At 37.8% G+C, this 19,809-nt stretch overlaps 2 protein-coding genes across 3 annotated transcripts; both read left to right on the forward strand.

Annotated features, from left to right (window-relative positions):
• Positions 1–981: 981 nt before the first annotated feature.
• LOC144654413 (uncharacterized) lies at positions 982–6,948 on the forward strand. Of its 2 annotated transcripts, none has more exons than XM_078514558.1 (4): positions 982–1,779; positions 1,949–2,099; positions 5,016–5,190; positions 5,985–6,948. In XM_078514558.1, the coding sequence occupies exons 1-4, from the start codon at positions 1,438–1,440 to the stop codon at positions 6,124–6,126; spliced, it is 810 nt and encodes a 269-aa protein (XP_078370684.1). In that variant the 5' UTR covers positions 982–1,437; the 3' UTR covers positions 6,127–6,948. The 2 variants fall into 2 exon arrangements, with proteins under 2 accessions (XP_078370684.1, XP_078370686.1); XM_078514560.1 differs by having other exon boundaries at positions 1,949–2,060.
• Positions 6,949–14,822: 7,874 nt separating this feature from the next.
• LOC144654412 (uncharacterized) lies at positions 14,823–19,155 on the forward strand. The gene is made up of 5 exons (XM_078514557.1): positions 14,823–14,888; positions 15,084–15,469; positions 17,864–18,008; positions 18,358–18,529; positions 18,995–19,155. Exons 2-5 carry the CDS (start codon positions 15,119–15,121, stop codon positions 19,134–19,136), a joined length of 810 nt encoding a protein of 269 aa, XP_078370683.1. The 5' UTR covers positions 14,823–14,888; positions 15,084–15,118; the 3' UTR covers positions 19,137–19,155.
• Positions 19,156–19,809: the final 654 nt, after the last annotated feature.

Genomic DNA, 19,809 nt, shown 5'->3' on the forward strand with positions numbered 1-19,809 from the left:
AGCACTTGAAATAGTGACTGTTACTCCATTGTACTGTAAGCACTTAGTGACAGATTTTCCTAAAAACGGGTGTAAATGCTCACGTCAATATAATGATGACCTTTTGAACGCTGGAAACTAGGCAATTATTATCGAGCTACCATACACAGGAGCGAAGACTGTTTATCATGATGTACAAATTTCGCGAATCATCACTTCCATATCAATGTAACCATTTTATGATTTTTCTAGCTGTAAGAAGAACTTAAGATCTCTGAGAGTCGTAAAAGCATGAAATTCGATTTCAGTGTATGGCAAAGGCCGGGACAGTGTAATACTGCAAAGCGGCCAAACAAACGCATTTTGATTTAGTCGCGTAACTTGATTTACATTTATCCATGTACATCTTTTATTTTTGAAGGTTTTTGTTTGCACTGTAAAGAAAAAATTGGTCAAAATTCGAATGACTTAAATACAAAAACCGAGGTAAAGTTTTCTATTTTTTAAAACAAAATAAATATTTGGTCGCATTGTGTAAATAAACGCGAGTCGCCGTCGAAATATTTTTTCTCAAAGACGTCTTGCTTTTTAAGCAAGACGAAAACACAAGTGCTTAACTGAACTGAAAACGAAGATTTATTTTCACAAAAAGCTTACAAATGTCTTAACTGGAAAATTATTTCGTCCTGTTCAAGTGTTGAATAATCGTGACTTGAGAAAGAACTTTTAATTATGCGTGGGAACACGTGTCGCTGATTGGCTGTTTTTAATTGAAACTAATCGTGCGTGTCCGTACGGAGTCCGTTCTTGCAGCTGATCATTGTTTTCTACATTACAGCGAACGATTATCGATCCCGAACCATTCCCTTGGGATTGCTAACAGCTTTTTTCATATAACAAAGAGTCTAATGCGCATGCGCAAAACGCACGCAAGCATTAGACTCAAAAACTGTAGTGGAATGAAAAAACATTTATCCTGGCGGAGTGGTCTGCCACTGCGGAGAAAAATTAATAAATTTCCCTTATACAGTAGAATTGCAATTTCTCAGACGTCCAGGGGTAATGAAAATTGGCTTGAGAAATCGGAAGCTTCGAGAAATTGGGGGGGGGGGGGGGGGGGATTTAAAATTAAAGAGAAGTGCTATTCAAGGAAAACGAAAATTGGTTTGAGAAATCGGGAGGTCCTAAAAACTGACAGTTCGAAAAATCTGGATTCTACTGTATTTGTCATACACAGATAATCGCTTTAAGGACAGCAGCTAGGAATTTTAGTGCATATAGTTACAACGCAGAAAGCATTTGAAACCGAACAGCGCACGTAAATATAAACCTGTGGCGAACAGACAAAGGGCCTGGACCTCACACTTGAGAGATAAGTCATCAAGTTTTAGAGACTGTAAATTTGTATGCACTTGCCTTGTCTTATATATTGCTTTCTTCATAGAGTAAAAGTTAAACATGTTGACTTTCAAGCCCATCGCAGTTTTCTCGAGTTTCCTCTTCACATTGTTCCCATTCCTTGGCTTGAGTCAACATTTAGGTATGCAGGACAGGAAATTTTACAAACTGTCAAACAAGTCCTTGGTTGGAAAAGTTACAACAACGAGGAAAGTAAAGGATTACTTTGATTGTTCCTTCCTTTGCTTGAAACATGGCCCGTTGGCTTGCCTGTCTTTTAACTTTGGTAACACTGAAGAGGACGGTTATTATACTTGTGAACTAAGCAATTCAGAAAGAGCTCTGGAACCTCTCAGTTTTCAAGAACGGCTCAGCTATGACTACTACGGCACGACTTTTGAAGTAAGTTGTAATATCAGTATTCATAAAATGGGAAATTCATACGTTAAGTCATGCAATGTCTAGATGAGTGGCATACCTTGAAATATTCTACAAATGATTTACGATCATCATCATCATCATTTATTTTACTAAGTATTTTTCTTACAATTAAAATATGTTTTTATTTCAGGCTCTTTTCAGCCTAGGCCTTCTGCCATGTGCCAGTAGTCCGTGTAAGTATGGAGGAACCTGCATTCATGGTCCTCGGTTGGGTGAATTTTCCTGTCAATGCGGCATCGAAGGTACAGTCTTGCCATTCATCGACGATGTATGCAATGTTGGTAAGTAAATAAATCTTTAGGGGGAAACAAAAGATTACTACTGGCTTCTACGTTTCAGTCTTTTGTAGGAATTATTGAATCCAAATAGTTTCTATTTTAGCCACTTTAAGCAAACCGAGCTTAAACAAAGAACTACTTGTCACAGGAAACGGTTTAACTTAGCATTTTAGTTATTTATTAAGATATATTGAGTTTAACAGTTATCATTCGGGGAACGAAAATACGAAAGATCCTTAACATTTACAGCAAACAGCGAGGTTTTACACCTACCTTATACGCGTCAATTGATTGGTTTACATCGGTTTGCAAACGAAAATTTACTTTGCGGCTTTTCAGTGAGTAAATCTAAGTACGTATATAATAAGAAAACGTTTGGTACTTCAACACACCTAAGCGCGATCACAAAATGTCCAATATATGAAGACAGTTTAGCACAGTCACCGAGAGCGTTCCTCGATATCAAATAACAAATCATAGTGCCCGAGCTACCTCGGTTATCGACCTGACATGTGTCCGGCACGTCTCTAGAGTCGTACAGTACCGAGCGTAGTTCAACCAAAGGGAAAAGATGTCAAGCATACTAAGCTCATTTGTACATGGAAAACGTCAGCTGCTTCAGAATAAGCAACTCCCTCTACCTTCACAACAAAGCACTAACTGTCTTGTACCGAGTGTGCTTTGTACCGGCCAATAATCAGATTTCTATACAGATTTCTGGACAGCAAATCAATCTGGACAACACCAGAACAAGCTTAGAATAATGAGCCACGTCGGAACACGTTAAACAGCTGCACATTAAACATTGTGATAACATGGTAAACATTACTCCCGAAGAATCCTGCTTCATTTTACTTCGAAAGAAGGGGGGGGGGGGGGGTAGAAATAATCCTAGTCGCTCCATTCTACTGAAACCGAGATATATAAGCTCTGGCCTGATGGGCCACTAGACTCGAACCCAGAATTTACCTTAATATACATGTAAGCAACCACAACATATCCATTAATATTGTCGACTATATTTTGTTAAAGGAAAAAACAACGATTTTTGTCGAACACTTCTGTCGGGTATGGAACAATGGCAGGAGCCCATCAACTGGAGCCTTCCTCTCCCATACTAACCCTTGGAGTCAACCCTTTCCCGTATTAATTTATTTTTAGAACTAATCTCCCGGGGTCTCTCGCGGGAGATTTCGCACCTCTGTCAATCATTTGTTGCATTCCGCTGTGGCTACGCAAGCTGTGATATCTAAAACAATGGCGAAATAAGAACGGAAGACTGCAGAATGATGTTCCTTTTCGTCGTCTGAATTCAGTATTTCTTCAAAGGATGACATCAAGTAATGCTATGACTAAAAAAAACTGCGGAATTTTGTACGGGTCTGTCAAAAAAGTAAGAGCAATTATTCGAATCGAAAAGCGCCGAGACCGATCCCGCAACTGCGAAATTACGAATATATTTTGAAAAGATGATGTGTAGCCGTAACAGATCGGTCAATATTATTTGTCGTGTAATTCTTCTGATAAGAAGGCAGCTTGATAAAAGCTTGATCGATTCTATTTCTAATCGTTGTTGCGAACAATAAATTTTACTGGGTTGTAAACATTCACACCAAACGAACGTAACAATGGTATAAATTTATAAACAAGGTACGCACTTTGGCCTGTACCAACACATTGCAAATCAAATTCTACAAGGCATTCAAAACTCTGAGTGACAACAATTCAGACAAGCGCTAGCTTGTGAACGCTTAGGGTTGACAGGTTTGGTCCTTCGTGGCGAAGGCACTAGACAAACATTAGAATCTAAACAGCCGTTCCGGCTAAACGACCCGTTCGGCTTTAGAATTCTCCAGATAGTACAGGCATAGAGTTCTCTTTGGAAACATACAAAGCGAAATAAATGTACGGGGATTGAAATAAGCGGATCACACGGTCTCTAACCGAAGAAAGATGTAACATTCAGGCCATTGGCCTGTACGCGTACAATTTTAAAATTGTAAGATGCGCAATATCTCACCTCTGCAACATCGACTCGACGATCTCTGCCATAATTCCAGTTGCTGGACTTTAGAAGAAACAAACACATATCATTTTCCTGAGGTTTTATTCGAAGCATGATGATCTTATATTGGCTGGATCTTGGAGCATACGGATAGTCAAAATTTGCATCGAAGTCATCACGTTTATAGTGAAACTTTGTCGCCGTATCAAAGAACACGCGTTCGCTACTGTCGCTACAGCTCGGCCATATTAAATTATTTCTGCTTTCGTTCGGGAATAGATCTTACAAATCCAGCGTCAAATCTCACAGTACTGTCTACGTCTAACACTGCATGTAATAAGTCCGTGCAAACCAGAAATCGGAAAGATTCAAACAAGCAACTGAAGCAAAAACACATTTCCGATCAACGTCATGACTAAACTGACTTCATTTTCAAGGACAAAAAAGTGGTTTATTAATTAACTTTTAACCGTTATTCATTCACGAGTAAACCAGGCTCTCTCGGCTGTAAAATCAGGAAAGTAGATAAAATTATAAAGGAAAACAGACAGGGAATGTGCGTACGACATTGACCGCCATTTTTTTTTTTTTTTTTTTACATCGTCGCCCTAGCTGCGCTGCATGTGGTCTGACCGCAGGAGCAATGTTTTCGCGGGAAATGTGTTTCTAAAAATAAAAATATACGGGAAAGGGTTGACTCAAGGGTACAGTACGTATGGAGGCTCCAGTTGATGGGCTCCTGACAATGGCTGATATCCAATGGCTGCTATGCCAATTAAAACTCCTAAATTACATTCTCCATTGCTCTAGTTTTAAAAATTATCATTCTTACAGGATCTGCTGGAAAACGGATGTTATTTGAAAAGACAATTTAACCTTTTTTGCTTTGTTTTGTTTTCTCTTTTTTTTTGCAGACTTTTCAGGCCTGGGAAAGGGCACTCCTGTTCAAGGTGTATTTCATGCTCAGGGGAATAAAAGATATGACCTCAACTATTATGACGCTCAACGTCTTTGTGAAATCTTCCAAGCAACATTGGCCACCTACAACCAGCTGTATGCAGCCTGGGATGCTGGTCTACAACAGTGCTCGTATGTAACCTTTTTTACTTTGTTCCCTTTCTTGTACTTTGCAATCGAATCGTTGATCACAGTGGGTCGAATATGATGTATACACAAATATCACGCATATACAAATATATTGGCCTTTTGTGCATGAACTGCGGTCTTGTGGCACTAAGTTGAATTCTGAATTCGTCTGGAGGCAGTCATAGATAAAGGTTTTTCTTTTTTTCACCTCATTATAGGCCACCAGAATTTAACCGCCTTTATTTTTAGTTAATTATGTTTCTAGACAAGTTAAGTTAAGGTTAATAACTCAGCATCCAGAGATTATGACTACAAAGCAAACATGATCAAGGAATTGAAGCTGTAATTTAACTTATAAAATCGAGCTGGCAGAAGTGATATAAAATAACAACGAAACTCATAATGACACTTTTTTACAATAAATCGGGCTTCAGAGTTTTGCCTTTAACCACGCTTATTTCTATGTAGAGTTTGATAATTTTTTTTTTATCTAAAGGCGTCGTTGTATTTCGCTTTCACCGTGTGCAACAGCGTTAATGGTTGCATGCTTGTTTTAAATGCCGCTATCTAATGGAAAATCAACTATGCTTTTGCGATAAGCATAAACACAAGTTTTCAAAAGAAGGCGCGTGTAATGTGCTTAAATTTTGTCCGGCTAGTTTGACGGGCATAATGTATGTTTTTGCGAGTACGCAAGTAACAATCAAACGGGAAGGAATGTTACGGGCAGGAATGTTACAACCATTTTACATATTTTCCACATAGCCTATTTCTTGTTTATCATTTCATGAATGTAGGTTTGGTTGGCTTGCTGATGGCACTGCCCGGTTTCCAATGCAGGAGAAAATGACGAACTGTGGAAATATAATTGGCATTGCAGGAAGTCCAACACCGAGAGATAAAGACAACAAGTACAACGCTTGGTGTTACAAGGAATAACAAGCTGATGATTTGGACGCACGTGTCAAGTAAAGAAATATTACTTCGATATGCAAAGATGGCAGATTATTCAATGGGCACAACAGCAATATAGACACCAAAGTATTTTCTGTTCTTGACTTTATCAGATCATTAGTACCTAGTTTGACTTCGAGGGGGAACGTTATGCAGAGGGGCTACCTTGTAACAGGACAAAACTAATAGATTATCGGTTATACATTTAAACTTAATTTGTTGGCAATAAGAGTTTAACAGATACTTTTAAGATGCCTTTTGGCTACACTGTGGAATTCCGATTTCTCGCCCGGGGTCGGTATTGCAGTTTTCGACTGAGTCCTCGCCTAACTGAGTGAAACAAAACAACGCTAGGAGAAGACTTCTGATTCGGGTCACGGTCGGGAAACGGAGGGATCGAAAAATCACAGGATTTCAGTGTTATTACCTAAATCTGTAACGCGAGGTTTGGACGATCGACGCTAGTGTAGGCATACACTTGCGATAAGCACAAGCACACACCTTCATACATAACCCTTAATGTTATTTTGTTCAACATTGTGCGCCTAGGTTCAACCCCTGAAAGGGTGGGTAGGGAGATTAAGGGACTAGAGTAAATGAGGTTCCAGCTTGCGTTATTTTGCTTACGCAAAAACGCAAGCGCAACCGCAAACACAAGAAAAAAAACATAAACAAGAAAGGAAAAAAAAAATCATTTTTATGCTTGTGTTTATGCTTACGATCGCGCTTTCCTTGGCCCGAGTGAAAAGTACTATTCCTGGCCTGTGGCTGTCCTTGTGCATATGCGCATGCTTACGTCGTACATGTAAATACTTAACAATTATCCTGCGAAATCGCGCGGAATATCGCCTGATACTTAGCCGACGAGGCCGAAGGCCGAGTTGGCTAAAATCAGACGATATTCCGCAAGATTGAGCAGGATAATTGTTTTATTATTCAACAAATTGTCAACGAAACATATTTTGCAGAAAGAAAAACTGCAACTATGCAACGCTTTACAAGATTTCAGACGAATCTTCGCAACCTACGTATATCGCAGGATATCTGTTGTGTACGGATGACAGATATCGTTAACATTTTGACCATATATGGGCAGCGCGCGCATGTGTTGAATAATAAATGCTGTTATTATACGATACAAATTACTTTAACAAAGTTCAAAACTTTCTGCTCTTACGTCCATGTCCGTAGAAACCTCAAGAAGTCTTATAGAGCTCACAAGGATGGCCTAGCAAGAAACAAAAGACAAAAGATCTGACCTTAACAAATACAAAATACGAACTGCATTAGAACGAATACTGTTTTAATGTGGAAAACGATCAGATAAATGTGTTCTTTAGATTCATACATACTGTTATCTAACTAAGGTACAATAAAGATGTTACATTTATTCTTGTAAATAACTCCGCACAATAGACAAATCATTAAAAGCACGCTAATAAACAACCAAAAATGGTGAACTATTTCCTTTGACCAAGCATCGTAGAAACCACGCATGTTCAATTACCGTTCAGTTTGTATTTTTTTTTAATCCTGCTTTTTCATAGAACTTATTCAAACAGAAGGCTTTCTAGAAATCTAATTGTTGATTATGCTTGCAAACTCTGACCTTTACTTCCTAGTCAATGTGCAATCGGCACATGTATTAAAAAACTATCTTATACTGGTTACTGATAGAAGCAAAAGACTTTTCCACGGTGGTTAGGTGATGCTTTACCTCCAATAAAGGACCAATGGTGTTCGAGTTCGGAAACAAGAAGCTTTCATCAGTTGTAGCTTGTCCCACTCCTACCCCGCTCCAGTGAGTGAGTTCTGCGTTTGCTTTTCACGCCTTTGCGTCTTGATAGAAGTGGGATACACTGCAAACCCAAGACTTCAAGTCTGAGACTGTAGCAAAAAATTGCAATCGCTCCTAAAAAACATTTATCGTTTGCAATTCAATTGAAGAGGGTTCGTGTGGCGACCATGTCGGTGGAACTGAAAGGGGGATATAAATTGTCTGTCACTGAGCCATTTAACCAGGGAGACAACGGCTGCAAGTGAAAACATTTATGCAAGGGTTTCTTAAAACTGCAGTTCATTTATTTATTTTTATTTTTTTAAAGCTATTCAGAACCCAAAAGAACGTGGGTTTAAATAGATTGTGTCGCTGTCGCGGATTTGACTTAATCCATTGGAAAGTGGGTCTCACCAAGGAAAATCTCAAGCTGTTAGTTAATGCACTGGTAATATCGCGCCTGGACTACTGTAATAGTATCCTTTATGGTCTGCCAAAACAGGAACTGGATAAACTTCAAAGAATTCAAAACACTGCCGCACGTCTTATCACTGGAACTAAACACTACGATCACATTAAACCTGCCCTTCGAGAACTACACTGGCTACCTGTTGAATCACGTGTTATATTTAAACTTCTACTCATCACTTTTAAAATTATTCATGGACTCTGCCCGGCCTACTTGTCTCCCCTCCTACAACAATATCGCCCGCAACGGAACTTACCCTCATCTTCTAAACTACTTTTTACTGTCCCTACTGTGAACTCTGTGACATACGGTGAACGTGCCTTCTCTGTCTCTGCACCTATACTATGGAACAGCCTACCGGACTCTCTCAAAAATGCACCATCTCTTTCGACTTTTAAATCTGCACTAAAAACATTTTTGTTTCGGAAATTTTATTGTTGATCTATTTTTATTGGGCTAACCTAGTTTTATGTAACCTTAATTTTTTCCTTTGATTAGTTGTTTCACTTATTTTATTTTTTTAGTGTCTTAGAAAAATTATAACATTATATTACTCTTAGCTAATTTTTTAATAGAGAAATGTAAGCGCATTGAGTTTTTTAAATGCGCCCAAAAAAACTTATTATTATTATTATTATTATTATTATTATTATTATTATTATTATTATTGTTTTGTCAGTTTCTATTATATTAACGCAATTTCAGGTGGTCAATCCTTATTATTTTATAGTCTTATGCTAATACTGGTTTGTCATTGCTCATCGATACAGTGCTTTGTCGATCGTATCTACTCGTTTAGTTATCTTTAAATCAAATTATAGTGTCAATCAGCGCGTTTACGATTTCTAAAATACTAAGATAACAACCCAACTATCACTTCCAAAAGCTAAGGGATATTTGCTTCAGAAAAGTTAATACGAACCAAAATTTCGAGACTCTTTAACTTAAAGCAGCAAATATACGTTTCATTTTAATAACTAATTGCTTCGACGTAAATACGAAAAGACCTTTCTAAACCCACTACAGCAAGGAACAATACGTTTCTACTTTAATAATTTATTGTTTTATCGTAAAACAGTTTGAAGTGAACCACGGTTAGCGTAAATTAATATTTTTACCGATAAATCCTTCTCAAATTTTGCAGCATCTTGCTCTCGGTCAAATCTTGATATTGCGTACGCTTGCTTTTCGATACTTCATTACTTGATTTGAAACTCTTTGAAATGCATGCCAGCTAAAAATTGGTTATACCTACAAAGAATTGACTTTATTGTCCTTTGATACAAAGCCTGAGATTAAGGGCTTCCCGCAAAGGCATTCAGGTTAGCCTGCACCAAAACAGTCTTCATCGCGTGAGATCGAACTCTTTTAAGTGCGTGCTAGTTAAAAAAAGTTATTTTCCTCGCCTTTAAAGAATTGACCTTATTGTCCTTTGATACAAAGCCTGAGATAAAGGCTTAGCTTCCCGCAAAGACATTCAGGTTGGCCTGCACCAAAACAGTCTTAACTTATTTAATTGAAAATGCAAGCATTTTACCGCTAAGTTATGCAATGAGTTACTTTAAATTTAGTTCATTATGAAAACGTTATTACAAGTGTTTCTCCAACATTGAGAAAAGTTCTCTTTCCTTTTGTTTGGAAGACTCGCGCAGTGAATTCGTACAAGTTCGCCTTGAGCTTCCACTGAATTGAAAATGTAAAAACAAAACAAACAAGTAGATTTGTTGCTGGAAAAGTAGCAACAAATGGGGATGCCGTGAAGATGTTTTATGCTTTATAATAAACCGTAGACTACATTGGTCGGAAGAGTTCCGTTACACGCCGGGCCAGCAGAGGGCTTGAAGCTGCACCCTCTGAAAAACGTTTTGCTGTTTTATCCGATTGAGCTCAAATTTAGCACAATGATAGAACTTTTTATCCCAAACAATCCTATCGGAGCGGTTTTTGAATTTAACGGTTTTTGGCGGGAAAATGACGTCACAATGCTGCAGGCAAATTTTCATTTTACTGTTATGGCACAAAAAGTACATTATTCTGAAAGATCTTGCTGAGATAAAGTGAAATGCGAAAAAATTATTGAAAAAGCTCAATCCGTCTTGAAGATATAATGTTTGAAAATTTGAATTTTCCGCCATTTTGTTACTATTTTTAGAACATTTACAAAATTCAGATCTTTATATCTTCAAAGCGAATTGAGCTTTTTCAATAATTTTTTCGCATTTCACTTTATCTCAACGACTTCTTTCAGAATCGTGTACTTTTTGTGCCATAACAAGAAAATCAAAATTTGCCTTCAGCATTGTGACGTCATTTTCCCGCCAAAAACCGTTAAATTCAAAAAAACGCTCCGATAGGATTGTTTGGGATAAAACGTTCTATCATTGTGCTAAATTTGAGCTCAATCGGATAAAACAGCAAAAAGTTTTTCAGAGGGTGCAGCTTCAAGCCCTCTGCTGGCCCGGCGTGTTATAGTTTTTTTATGGTAAGGGCAACAGTGGATATAGTCGCTGATATAGTTGAGGATAAGATTTTTTTAAAACTGAGAACATTGAAGGACCGTAAACATGAACGACATCTCAATAAATTAATTCAAGGTGCCTTTACAACACATTAAAGAGGAGTACCACGGTGCAGAACCTGATAAGGCTCCCTCTTATTGTCCTTCGGGTAAAGTGCATGTCTCAATCTCGGCACTTCTCACTGCGAGCGAAAAAAAATAAAATCGACAAAAGACTTAAACTCGGAGAAATTTCTTGGAATTGGTAGCCAACTATATTTATATATGGCGACCGGTGAGCAAGTGGCAACCTCCTCCAATAGAAAACGAATTTTTTTCTCGGGAAGCATTTTGTAAGTTTGTAATATTGGATATTATAATTCAAACTATTCCGCAGAAATTTTTTCCTTTGATGTTTCCGAGAATCATTTTAAAAGAAAGAACTGTGCATTATAAAAATTACTTTTAAAATAAGGCTCGTGAGAACCGTCGCGTTGCTGTTTTTGGTTGATTTCATGAGGAACGAAACGTTTTGTTTTGGATTCGATGTGAACTATTTACACAGCATGTCTACTATCCAAATAGAAGAACGCTCGTTACCACAATGTCAACACGTTGTACTGAAGGCGAACAAACTATTTTTTCATGTTCTTCAAATATCGAAAGGATAATCTTCAGCAACCCCAAAAAATATTGAAATTTTTTGGCGACTACAATGCTTTTAAAGTTCGAATAAAGCGATGTATTGGCGAAAAATATAAAGCGACCTCTTAGCGTGTTTACTTTATTGTTAATTAAATTTCAGCAGACACAAAAGTGGCGAAAAACGTCTTAATTCACGAGTACTTTTTACTACAGTTTACTTAAGTCAAACAAACACTCTTTTGTTAATAAAACTTTGTTTGAATTTTAAGACACATGCAGTACTGTATATTGATTTAATGTTATTGGGAAAAGTCAGCCGCATGTAACTGATTTAGCTGATTTAATTAGCAACGCACTGAAAGTGTAGACATTTGACGGAACGGCAAGGAATTTTAGCTTTCACGAAGGAAAATACCAAAATAAATCGCTTTTGCTTATCATATTGGCATAGTCAACGTATCTCCGCCAGTCGCTCTAACGATACGAGGAATGAGAGTCCAACTGTAACTGAATAATTTAGATGTTAGCTAGTTCCGGCGGTTTACTCCCGGGTTAATTGAAAGGAACTTTTAAGCGCTTTTGTTTACACGCAGCTGAACACAAAAATAGAAACAATCCATCAATCACCTTGCAAAACCAGATATCCTCGAGTTCATGCATTTGACTAATTTCCTTGTCTTCCGCATCAAAACCTGTTTTCCTCAATTCCTCACAATTTAACCCAACCTTGCCAATCCGGGTTACTCAACACCCAAGGGACCAATATATGATGCTGTTATTGGTTATTTCGGTTGTTAATCCAATTATCTTCATTCCCAAGGGAAATACACACGCACCCTGAAAACAACTAGGATGCCCTTTGGCATCCCAACAAGCAGCTATTTCAAAAAGAAATAGTGTTTCGTTTCCAGATTGCGGAAGGGTGAGAATAGTGTAACACTAAGGATAGATGGGTTTGTGGTTTACTTTAATTTGGAGAAGGTCCTAGTGTATGTTGAATTTGCCGAATTTATGCACGAGTGAAGAATGAAAAGAAGAACTTCATATTCAGTTTAACACCTACTGTCCATTTTATGTAAAGGAGACATAAACTACGTCCTGCTGTAGTTTGGCTTTCAAGAGTTCAAATATGTCTCTTTATAGAAATAGCATGTGTCTTTCTCTCCAAATTAAGTTAAGTGAAAGGAGCTTGTCTTTATCGTTTTTACTCATCCAGTGAAAATTAAAATGATTTTTTTTTCTGCAGAACACTTTTTGCTTAAAAATGGCACATGATAGCATAACTTTGAATGTTACATGAATGCAAAAATAACTTACAGAAAATATTTAAATATATTCCTTTCAATGTGGGGAATGGTTTATTTTTTAAAACAAACAAATCAGTTCCATAAATAAAGTGTTTTGTGACTACTGATCTCTGATAAAATGCAAAACAACACTTTAATCGTTATTATCAGTGTTACACTGACAACAGAAGCAACTTGGCTGTGTCTTATTAGCTCTTATTCTGTGGAGATAATTTTATATTTGCCGGGAGAGCGTGCAGCGCGGATCGACCAAAATATAATCCTGGTACGACTACATATAACATAAAACTTTCTTTAAACTTGAATTTGATTAATTAAAAATCCCGGTTAAAAATCTGTGTATGGTAGCTTTTTACATTAATTTGCCCTGGTTGTTTACGTGTCTTTGTAAAGTGACAACAGGCATTTGATTTTGAAGAAATGGCTTCGAAACAGTGCATTTGTGCTTATCTCTTTTCTTGTCGACCAGGGTTTTGGTTTGTCTAGAATATGGTATTTATTTGATTTGAGCATGTGATCAACTCAGAGAAGTATATACCTCAAGCTTTTTGTCAAAAGGTAATAATTTAATCTACGATTTGCATTTTTGGCGATACTGTGGAGTTTCGATCATACCGCGATGGCTTTGAATAATCCAAATAATGTTTATATCAATAATTTAATCTCAGAAATCTGCTCCAGCAGTTGCAACGGTTTAATGTTGAGCGTTACATCAACTAAGGAGACGAATTTAGTTCGACACGGCAGTTGCACACCTTGCTATACGATACTGTCCATACAAAATTTAAACTTTGAACAGAACTTGACTGTCTTCTTTTTCGTTCTCAACTTTCCGTGCAGACTCGAATGTTTTTGCGACGCACGTGACACTGATCACGCAATTCCGGGTACATCCACGCGAGAACCCACGCAATTTTGCGTGTATTCGCGCTGTTTGTGACGTCGAAGATGCCGTGAATTTTCCTGTACAAATAGAATAGGGCAATTTCCCACATTTATACATTCCTCTGTTACATGAAGTGAAATTAACTTTGTAACTCACCTGTAAATATGCACTTCTCTCTGTAGTGCACTTAAGCTCTACCGTGCGAGCAAACGTTTTTCTTTGCGCTTCCAAACACTGGTTGGTGGAAATTTACTTCCGTTTCAGAATAATATTAAACGCTACGAGGGCTTTCTCTAGTTTTCTTACAATGCATCGCTTTAATCAAACTTAAAACCATTTCAGTCGTTAGCTATTTCTGTTTGCAACGAATCTCAATATATTTGGTCATGCTGAGGAATATATTTCCGATATTTGAAGAACATGTTTTTACGAAATTAATTGCCATCGGTCAAACGTATTTACTTTGTGGTTACGACCGTTCTTGTGATTGGATAGCAGCCACCCGTGCGAGCAAACACGACAAGTCATCCCGTTTTTGTTTGCGCTTTCAAACACTGATTGGTGGAAATTTACTTCCGTTTCAGAAAATCGCTAGAATGTTTACTTAACAATTAAACGCTACGAGAGCTTTCTCTAGTTTTCTTACAAGACATCGCTTTAATCAAACTTAAAACCATTGCAGTCGCCAGATATTTCTGTTTGCAACGAATCTCAATATTTTTTAATCATGCTGAGGAATATCTTTCCGATATTTGAAGAACATGTTTTTACGAAATTAATTGCCATCGGTCAAACGTATTTACTTTGTGGTTACGACCGTTCTTCTGATTGGATAGTAGCCCCCACTGTGTAAATAGTTCACATCGAAGCCAAAATAATACCGTATCGTTTCTGAGGAAACGAAACAAAAAGCGACAGAAGCGGCAGATTTTGTTTTGGATTGGTCTTTAGTACCTCGCCTGCAAAAATTGTCTTCAAAACAAAACGAAAATAGAGCGGTCTTCAATTGAAATGCAAAACATACAGCGGGTGATTGATATATACCTGCTGCAAGTCAAACAAATATAACAAAAAAATCAATAGTTAAGCCTTTTAAACGGTTTCCACTAAAGGTGGAGGAAAAATCAACAGCGCTGGTATAGTTACATGTAAAAAGCATTTCAGAGGTAGGCCTCCGATTAGTGCAGTATAAACGCAACAGCACACGTACTGTTTCCGTGTGCATCAACCAGCTTAAGTCATCTGAGTGACTTCGAGCAACGGTCTAAAACAGGAAAAAGATCTATGAAATTAATTAATTATTTTACGAAATTTACAAACTAATGTACAATTTGACGTTGAAAACGCTTGTTTCCTTCCAGAATAACGGTCTTCTTTACAATCGCAAGTGTTTAAAATGGCCCGTGTCAAGTCTTTCGCTGCTTTGACGGCCTACCTTGTGACTATTTCCCCATTCTTTGGTACCGCTCAGAATTTCAACCTGCGTTACAGGAATTTTTACAAACTGACCGACAAGTACTTGGTTGGAAGTGTGACAGAAACTAGGAAAGTGAAAGATTTCGGTGATTGTTCCCTCCTTTGCGCGCAGCATGGCTATGCTCCTTTCTCTTGCCTGTCTTTTAACTTCGGTAAAACCAGTGATGACAACGGTTATTACACTTGTGAACTGAGCAACTCTGAAAGATATCTACAGCCTCTTACATTGAACGATCGCCCCAACTATGATTACTACGGCACGGCTTCTAAAGTAAGTTGTAAAGACTTATTTTTGTCGTAAATTCTACACATGTAAATAGCTAGAATAATCAGGAGAGTCTATCATAGCAGGCCGTTCATTCCGCAAACCGTGGCCGCCATATTTTGTTCTTCCTAGACCGTAAACCGCCAGGTAAATAGAAATTTAACCGCTAAACGACACTAAAAATTGGCTTACACCGCCAAATAAACCGCCAGAGTATAATAGACTTTCAATCAGGTCATGCCTTTTTAAAATCACAAAATTTGTATACGTAACCGGACTACATGCTTGTCCAATTTGGAAATAATTTGATGAAAAAAATTCCGAGGGCAGCCAAAATTGGACGAGGCCGTAGGCCTCGTCCAATTTAGCTGTCAGAGGAATTTTTTGAATCTAATTATTTCCAAATTGGACAAGCATGTAGTCCGGTTACATATTAATTATATAGCTTGTAGTCACTCCAGCGTACACAATAAACTTATGTCCAGAACGGGAAAAGCATTCAACAATAGTAGGCATTACACAGCACATGCAACTCACCCAAAGCATTGTCTTCACAAATAAAATTAAAAAAAAACAATGCAATTTTATTTACCGGAGTTTGCGAAGCTTGCTACAAAGTGAGTGAAAACACTGCATCAATCAATGAAAGTCGTAAACAAAGTGTCCGAAGGGCGTTACAACTTCTTGAATCTGACATTCTTCTTTCCACTATCTCGTTCGTACTTCATCGCCGTCTTTTCTTTTCGAATTTCAGCAAAAAAACGACAAGGAGTTGCATCTAGCTCATGGCGATGTATATCTGACAGATTTCATGCTTCGCTTCGCTGCACTTACTTTCACCCAAGTTTTGTACTAATGAAGGCGTTTTGCTCTTTCTTTTTGCTTCTTAGTGTAGCTAGCTCCTGATCTGACAACGTAGAAAATTTCTCTTTGTAGTTACTATTGCTGAAAAGCTAAAGAGGAATGGAAAAACGTAGCAAACTTGCCTTAGAAAAGTCCGCCATTGTCGACTAACCTTGCGACAAGTTTACAAGGCTGACGTTATGCTTTGAGCTTATTGTCTAATATCCGTCACATGTTGTTTTTTCTTCGATTTAATTGGCTGAGACAAAACTATCCAATTTTTCTTAAATTGGACAGTTTGTACATTTTACCTGAAAGTCCTAATTGATACTATCCAAATTTAATCCCAAATTGGACAGTTCTCAGAAATTAAGGAAAAATAGCTGCGCCGACAATATAGGATTTACTGACAGCTATATAATTAAATATTGAAAAGTTGACAAAATGATGACGGGCTTACTAGCTTTCTATCGAAGTCGCCGTTTCTCGAAAGCCCCTTAAATTGTTTGGGCCTGCAAAGCCTGTTTTAGTTATCTGTCTCATAAAAACAGGGAACTGTATAGACCTGAAACTTTGTATGAAGGAACCTCTGCTCATATTAAAAATAATTATATGAATAAAACAATTCTGTAATCATAAGGTTCGAGATTTCTATATCGTTTGCCGGGTGCGAAAACTTTTCGGTGCCACATTCGAGATTTCACAATAGCGCGCGTGGCATTAGTAGGAAAGTGTATGGAAGAACAAAAACGTATAACTAATTTTGTGCGATATAAAAGTTGTAAGTAGGCTTAACGTAAACTCCATTATTGACATTTATCCCCTGTAAACATGAGTTTGCTGTATTGTCATAGAGTGTCTTGCAAACGACAGATTAGCTTACTTTACATAATTATAGGCACTTCGGAGCAAACGGCTATAGCGTAGGTCTTAACCCTCGGACGTACAAGGTGGGGGGGGGGGGATGGATGCCACCCCTCCCCCTCCAAGAAGTTTTTTCGAAATTTTAGAAGGAAGATTTATTCTACAATGCTGTAACCTTCAGTAGCTATTCATTTAATCCTTGCGGAAGTTTTGATATGTCAAAACTGGTTCTTGATATGTGACGTTACTATGGCAACGTCATAATAACAGGCTTGTCAAAAGTCGTCATTTTTATCACTTTTCCTGATTTTTGCCATTTTTTTTAAAACAGTTAGTTAGTTTTTACATTCCATAAGCATTCTGGCTTGAATTTGCATCAATTTCCGTTTTTCTCTGACTTTGTAAGAAAATGGTGAAATCCAAGATGGGCTTTCTACATTTACGGGCTTTCTACATGATAAAAAATAATTTCGCTGTGCCCTAATAAAACAAAAATGCGGGGGAGGGGTCCCTTCTCCCCCTCCCCCTTTTACGACGGTGGGGGTATGAATTTGCTTGTTCGCATTACTGCTAAGTTATTGCCAGTGTAATTATAATATAAAATATCCTTGAGGCCTGGTTCTTTTACCGAACATCCTATTAGATTGTCCTTATAAATATTAATTACTTTCTCTAAATATTTCATGTTTGTAGTCTGTTTTAAGAATCATGCCATGTGCCAGTAGCCCGTGTAATTATGGGGGAACCTGCATTAATGGTCTGCGGTTTGGCGAGTTTTCCTGTCAGTGCGGTGTGGAAATTACAGTTCTACCATTTCTTGACAAAAAATGCAACATTGGTAAGTACATTTATGACCGACCAAAAGAATAATACAAAAACCAAAAAGGATCAGAGTAAGCATTTTAATCCTTATATTGCACACACTTTAACAACGGGTACTAGTTGAGGGGCTTGTTCGGAAGGGAGTCTTCTGTTTGAAATTTCTACAAGAACAATTTTCACGATTTAATTTCGTTTCTTTTGAATTTCAAGGTTGTTCAAGTTAAATGTCAACCGTTCAGTGGGGCAAATTTTATTAACATCAAATCATAAAACGATACTTAAGTTTCCTCAATAACATTATAGAATGTTAGTTAGGTAGATATGGATGATTATTTGTCCTTATGATTTTCTCGTCTTTCTTATAGATACCAATGCCATGACGATCTCAAGCCCTGTTGAAGGCGTATTTCAAGCTAAAGTTGGGAGATATAACCTCAATTATTATGACGCTCAACGATTTTGTGAAATACACGGAGCAACATTGGCCACATACAACCAGCTATATGCAGCCTGGGAGGCTGGTCTTGAAAAATGCGAGTATGTTAAACTTTAATTAATGTCTTTTAATTTCCTTTTTCACAACGAACGAACGAACGAACGAACAAACTAACGAACAAACGAACGAACGGAAGAACGGACGGACACACGGACAAACGAACATAAGGTATAGCATAGCATAAAATAGCATAGCAGAGTGTAGTGTAGTGTAGTGTAGTGTAGTGTAGAGTATTGTTTTGGCGGTCTTGACCGTTCAGGCATGAACAATGATATCTTTCATCGGTCATAAAAATCTGGAACCTTTCCCAGATTGGTCTCCTGTGGGTTTAATTTAACTTTCACGACGAGCCTCGCGGTCTCTTTCATGTGGGATCTCTCCCACCCTCCCCCCCCCCCCCCCCAGACATGGATAAAAATTTTTTTGCATGGCTATATATTTCATTATAAAAAAAATGTTTGCTTGAGGATCTCAACAATTTTAAAATGCTCCTTATTTTTATGTAGATATGGCTGGCTTGCTGATAGCACTGTCCGCTATCCAATGCAAGGGGAATATTCTGGCTGTGAAAATAAAATTGGCATCATAGGATCATCAACACCAGAGGATAAGACCAACAAGTACAACGCATGGTGCTATAAAAAGTAACATTTCCTGGCATTTGGCCGTAAATTAGTCTCCCTCGCAGCCGTTCTTAGTGTCGTCACGCAAAATTCCTTCCCACTAACGGCTGCTCACATTCGAACAACATTCCTTTCCACCATTTCAGCCAATCACCATTCGGTTCATATATCTCAGGAACCGTACCCGCCAAAGTAATCTAACCAATCGCATTGCCTGTTTTATTTTGGAGTTCTCAGCTTTCAAAATAGCGACCCTTGGCCTTGAAGAAGCTTTTGATGTTGTTTAATAGCAATACATTTCGAATTTCGAGCTTAAATACAAATGCGTTGAGAATCGTTTCGATTTTCCGGCGATTATTCTGATTTGTTCATGACTGGATGTGAATGTGATCTGCTATTCAGCGACCAGCAAGTTGTCAGCTTGCAAAGCGTGCTATCAAAGGCTTATAACGTTAAAAAAGGCATCTGATCATCTTCAAGAGCTTAAAACTGAATTGAAGGGAATCTTCAAGGATCAAAAAATTCCAAGAACAAAACGCTTGTTAAGAGTCGTGAAAGACAATGGAGAAACTGCGACAGCTTCATGCCGTGGGAAAGCCTCGACATGTTTACAATATCTGATCAATACAACTTGATACAGGAGAGACTTTCCGAAACTCATAGGTAGGTTGACAAAAATATCCTTCTTTTTTCTCGAC

The sequence above is a fragment of the Oculina patagonica genome, chromosome 5 (assembly GCF_052425735.1).
Source record: "Oculina patagonica isolate OP01 chromosome 5, crgOcupat, whole genome shotgun sequence".
In the NCBI taxonomy this organism is placed as follows: Eukaryota; Metazoa; Cnidaria; class Anthozoa; order Scleractinia; family Oculinidae; genus Oculina; species Oculina patagonica.

What these genes read in the sequence shown, in the direction of transcription:
- LOC144654413 (XM_078514558.1), top strand. Translation starts at nt 1,438, where the DNA reads ATGTTGACTTTCAAGCCCATCGCAGTTTTCTCGAGTTTCCTCTTCACA. An exon ending in ACTACGGCACGACTTTTGAA is followed by an intron (nt 1,780 to 1,948) that starts GTAAGTTGTAAT and finishes TTTTTATTTCAG; the next exon opens with GCTCTTTTCAGCCTAGGCCT. An exon ending in CGACGATGTATGCAATGTTG is followed by an intron (nt 2,100 to 5,015) that starts GTAAGTAAATAA and finishes TTTTTTTTGCAG; the next exon opens with ACTTTTCAGGCCTGGGAAAG.
- LOC144654412 (XM_078514557.1), top strand. Translation starts at nt 15,119, where the DNA reads ATGGCCCGTGTCAAGTCTTTCGCTGCTTTGACGGCCTACCTTGTGACT. An exon ending in TGACAAAAAATGCAACATTG is followed by an intron (nt 18,009 to 18,357) that starts GTAAGTACATTT and finishes TCTTTCTTATAG; the next exon opens with ATACCAATGCCATGACGATC. An exon ending in GCTGGTCTTGAAAAATGCGA is followed by an intron (nt 18,530 to 18,994) that starts GTATGTTAAACT and finishes ATTTTTATGTAG; the next exon opens with ATATGGCTGGCTTGCTGATA.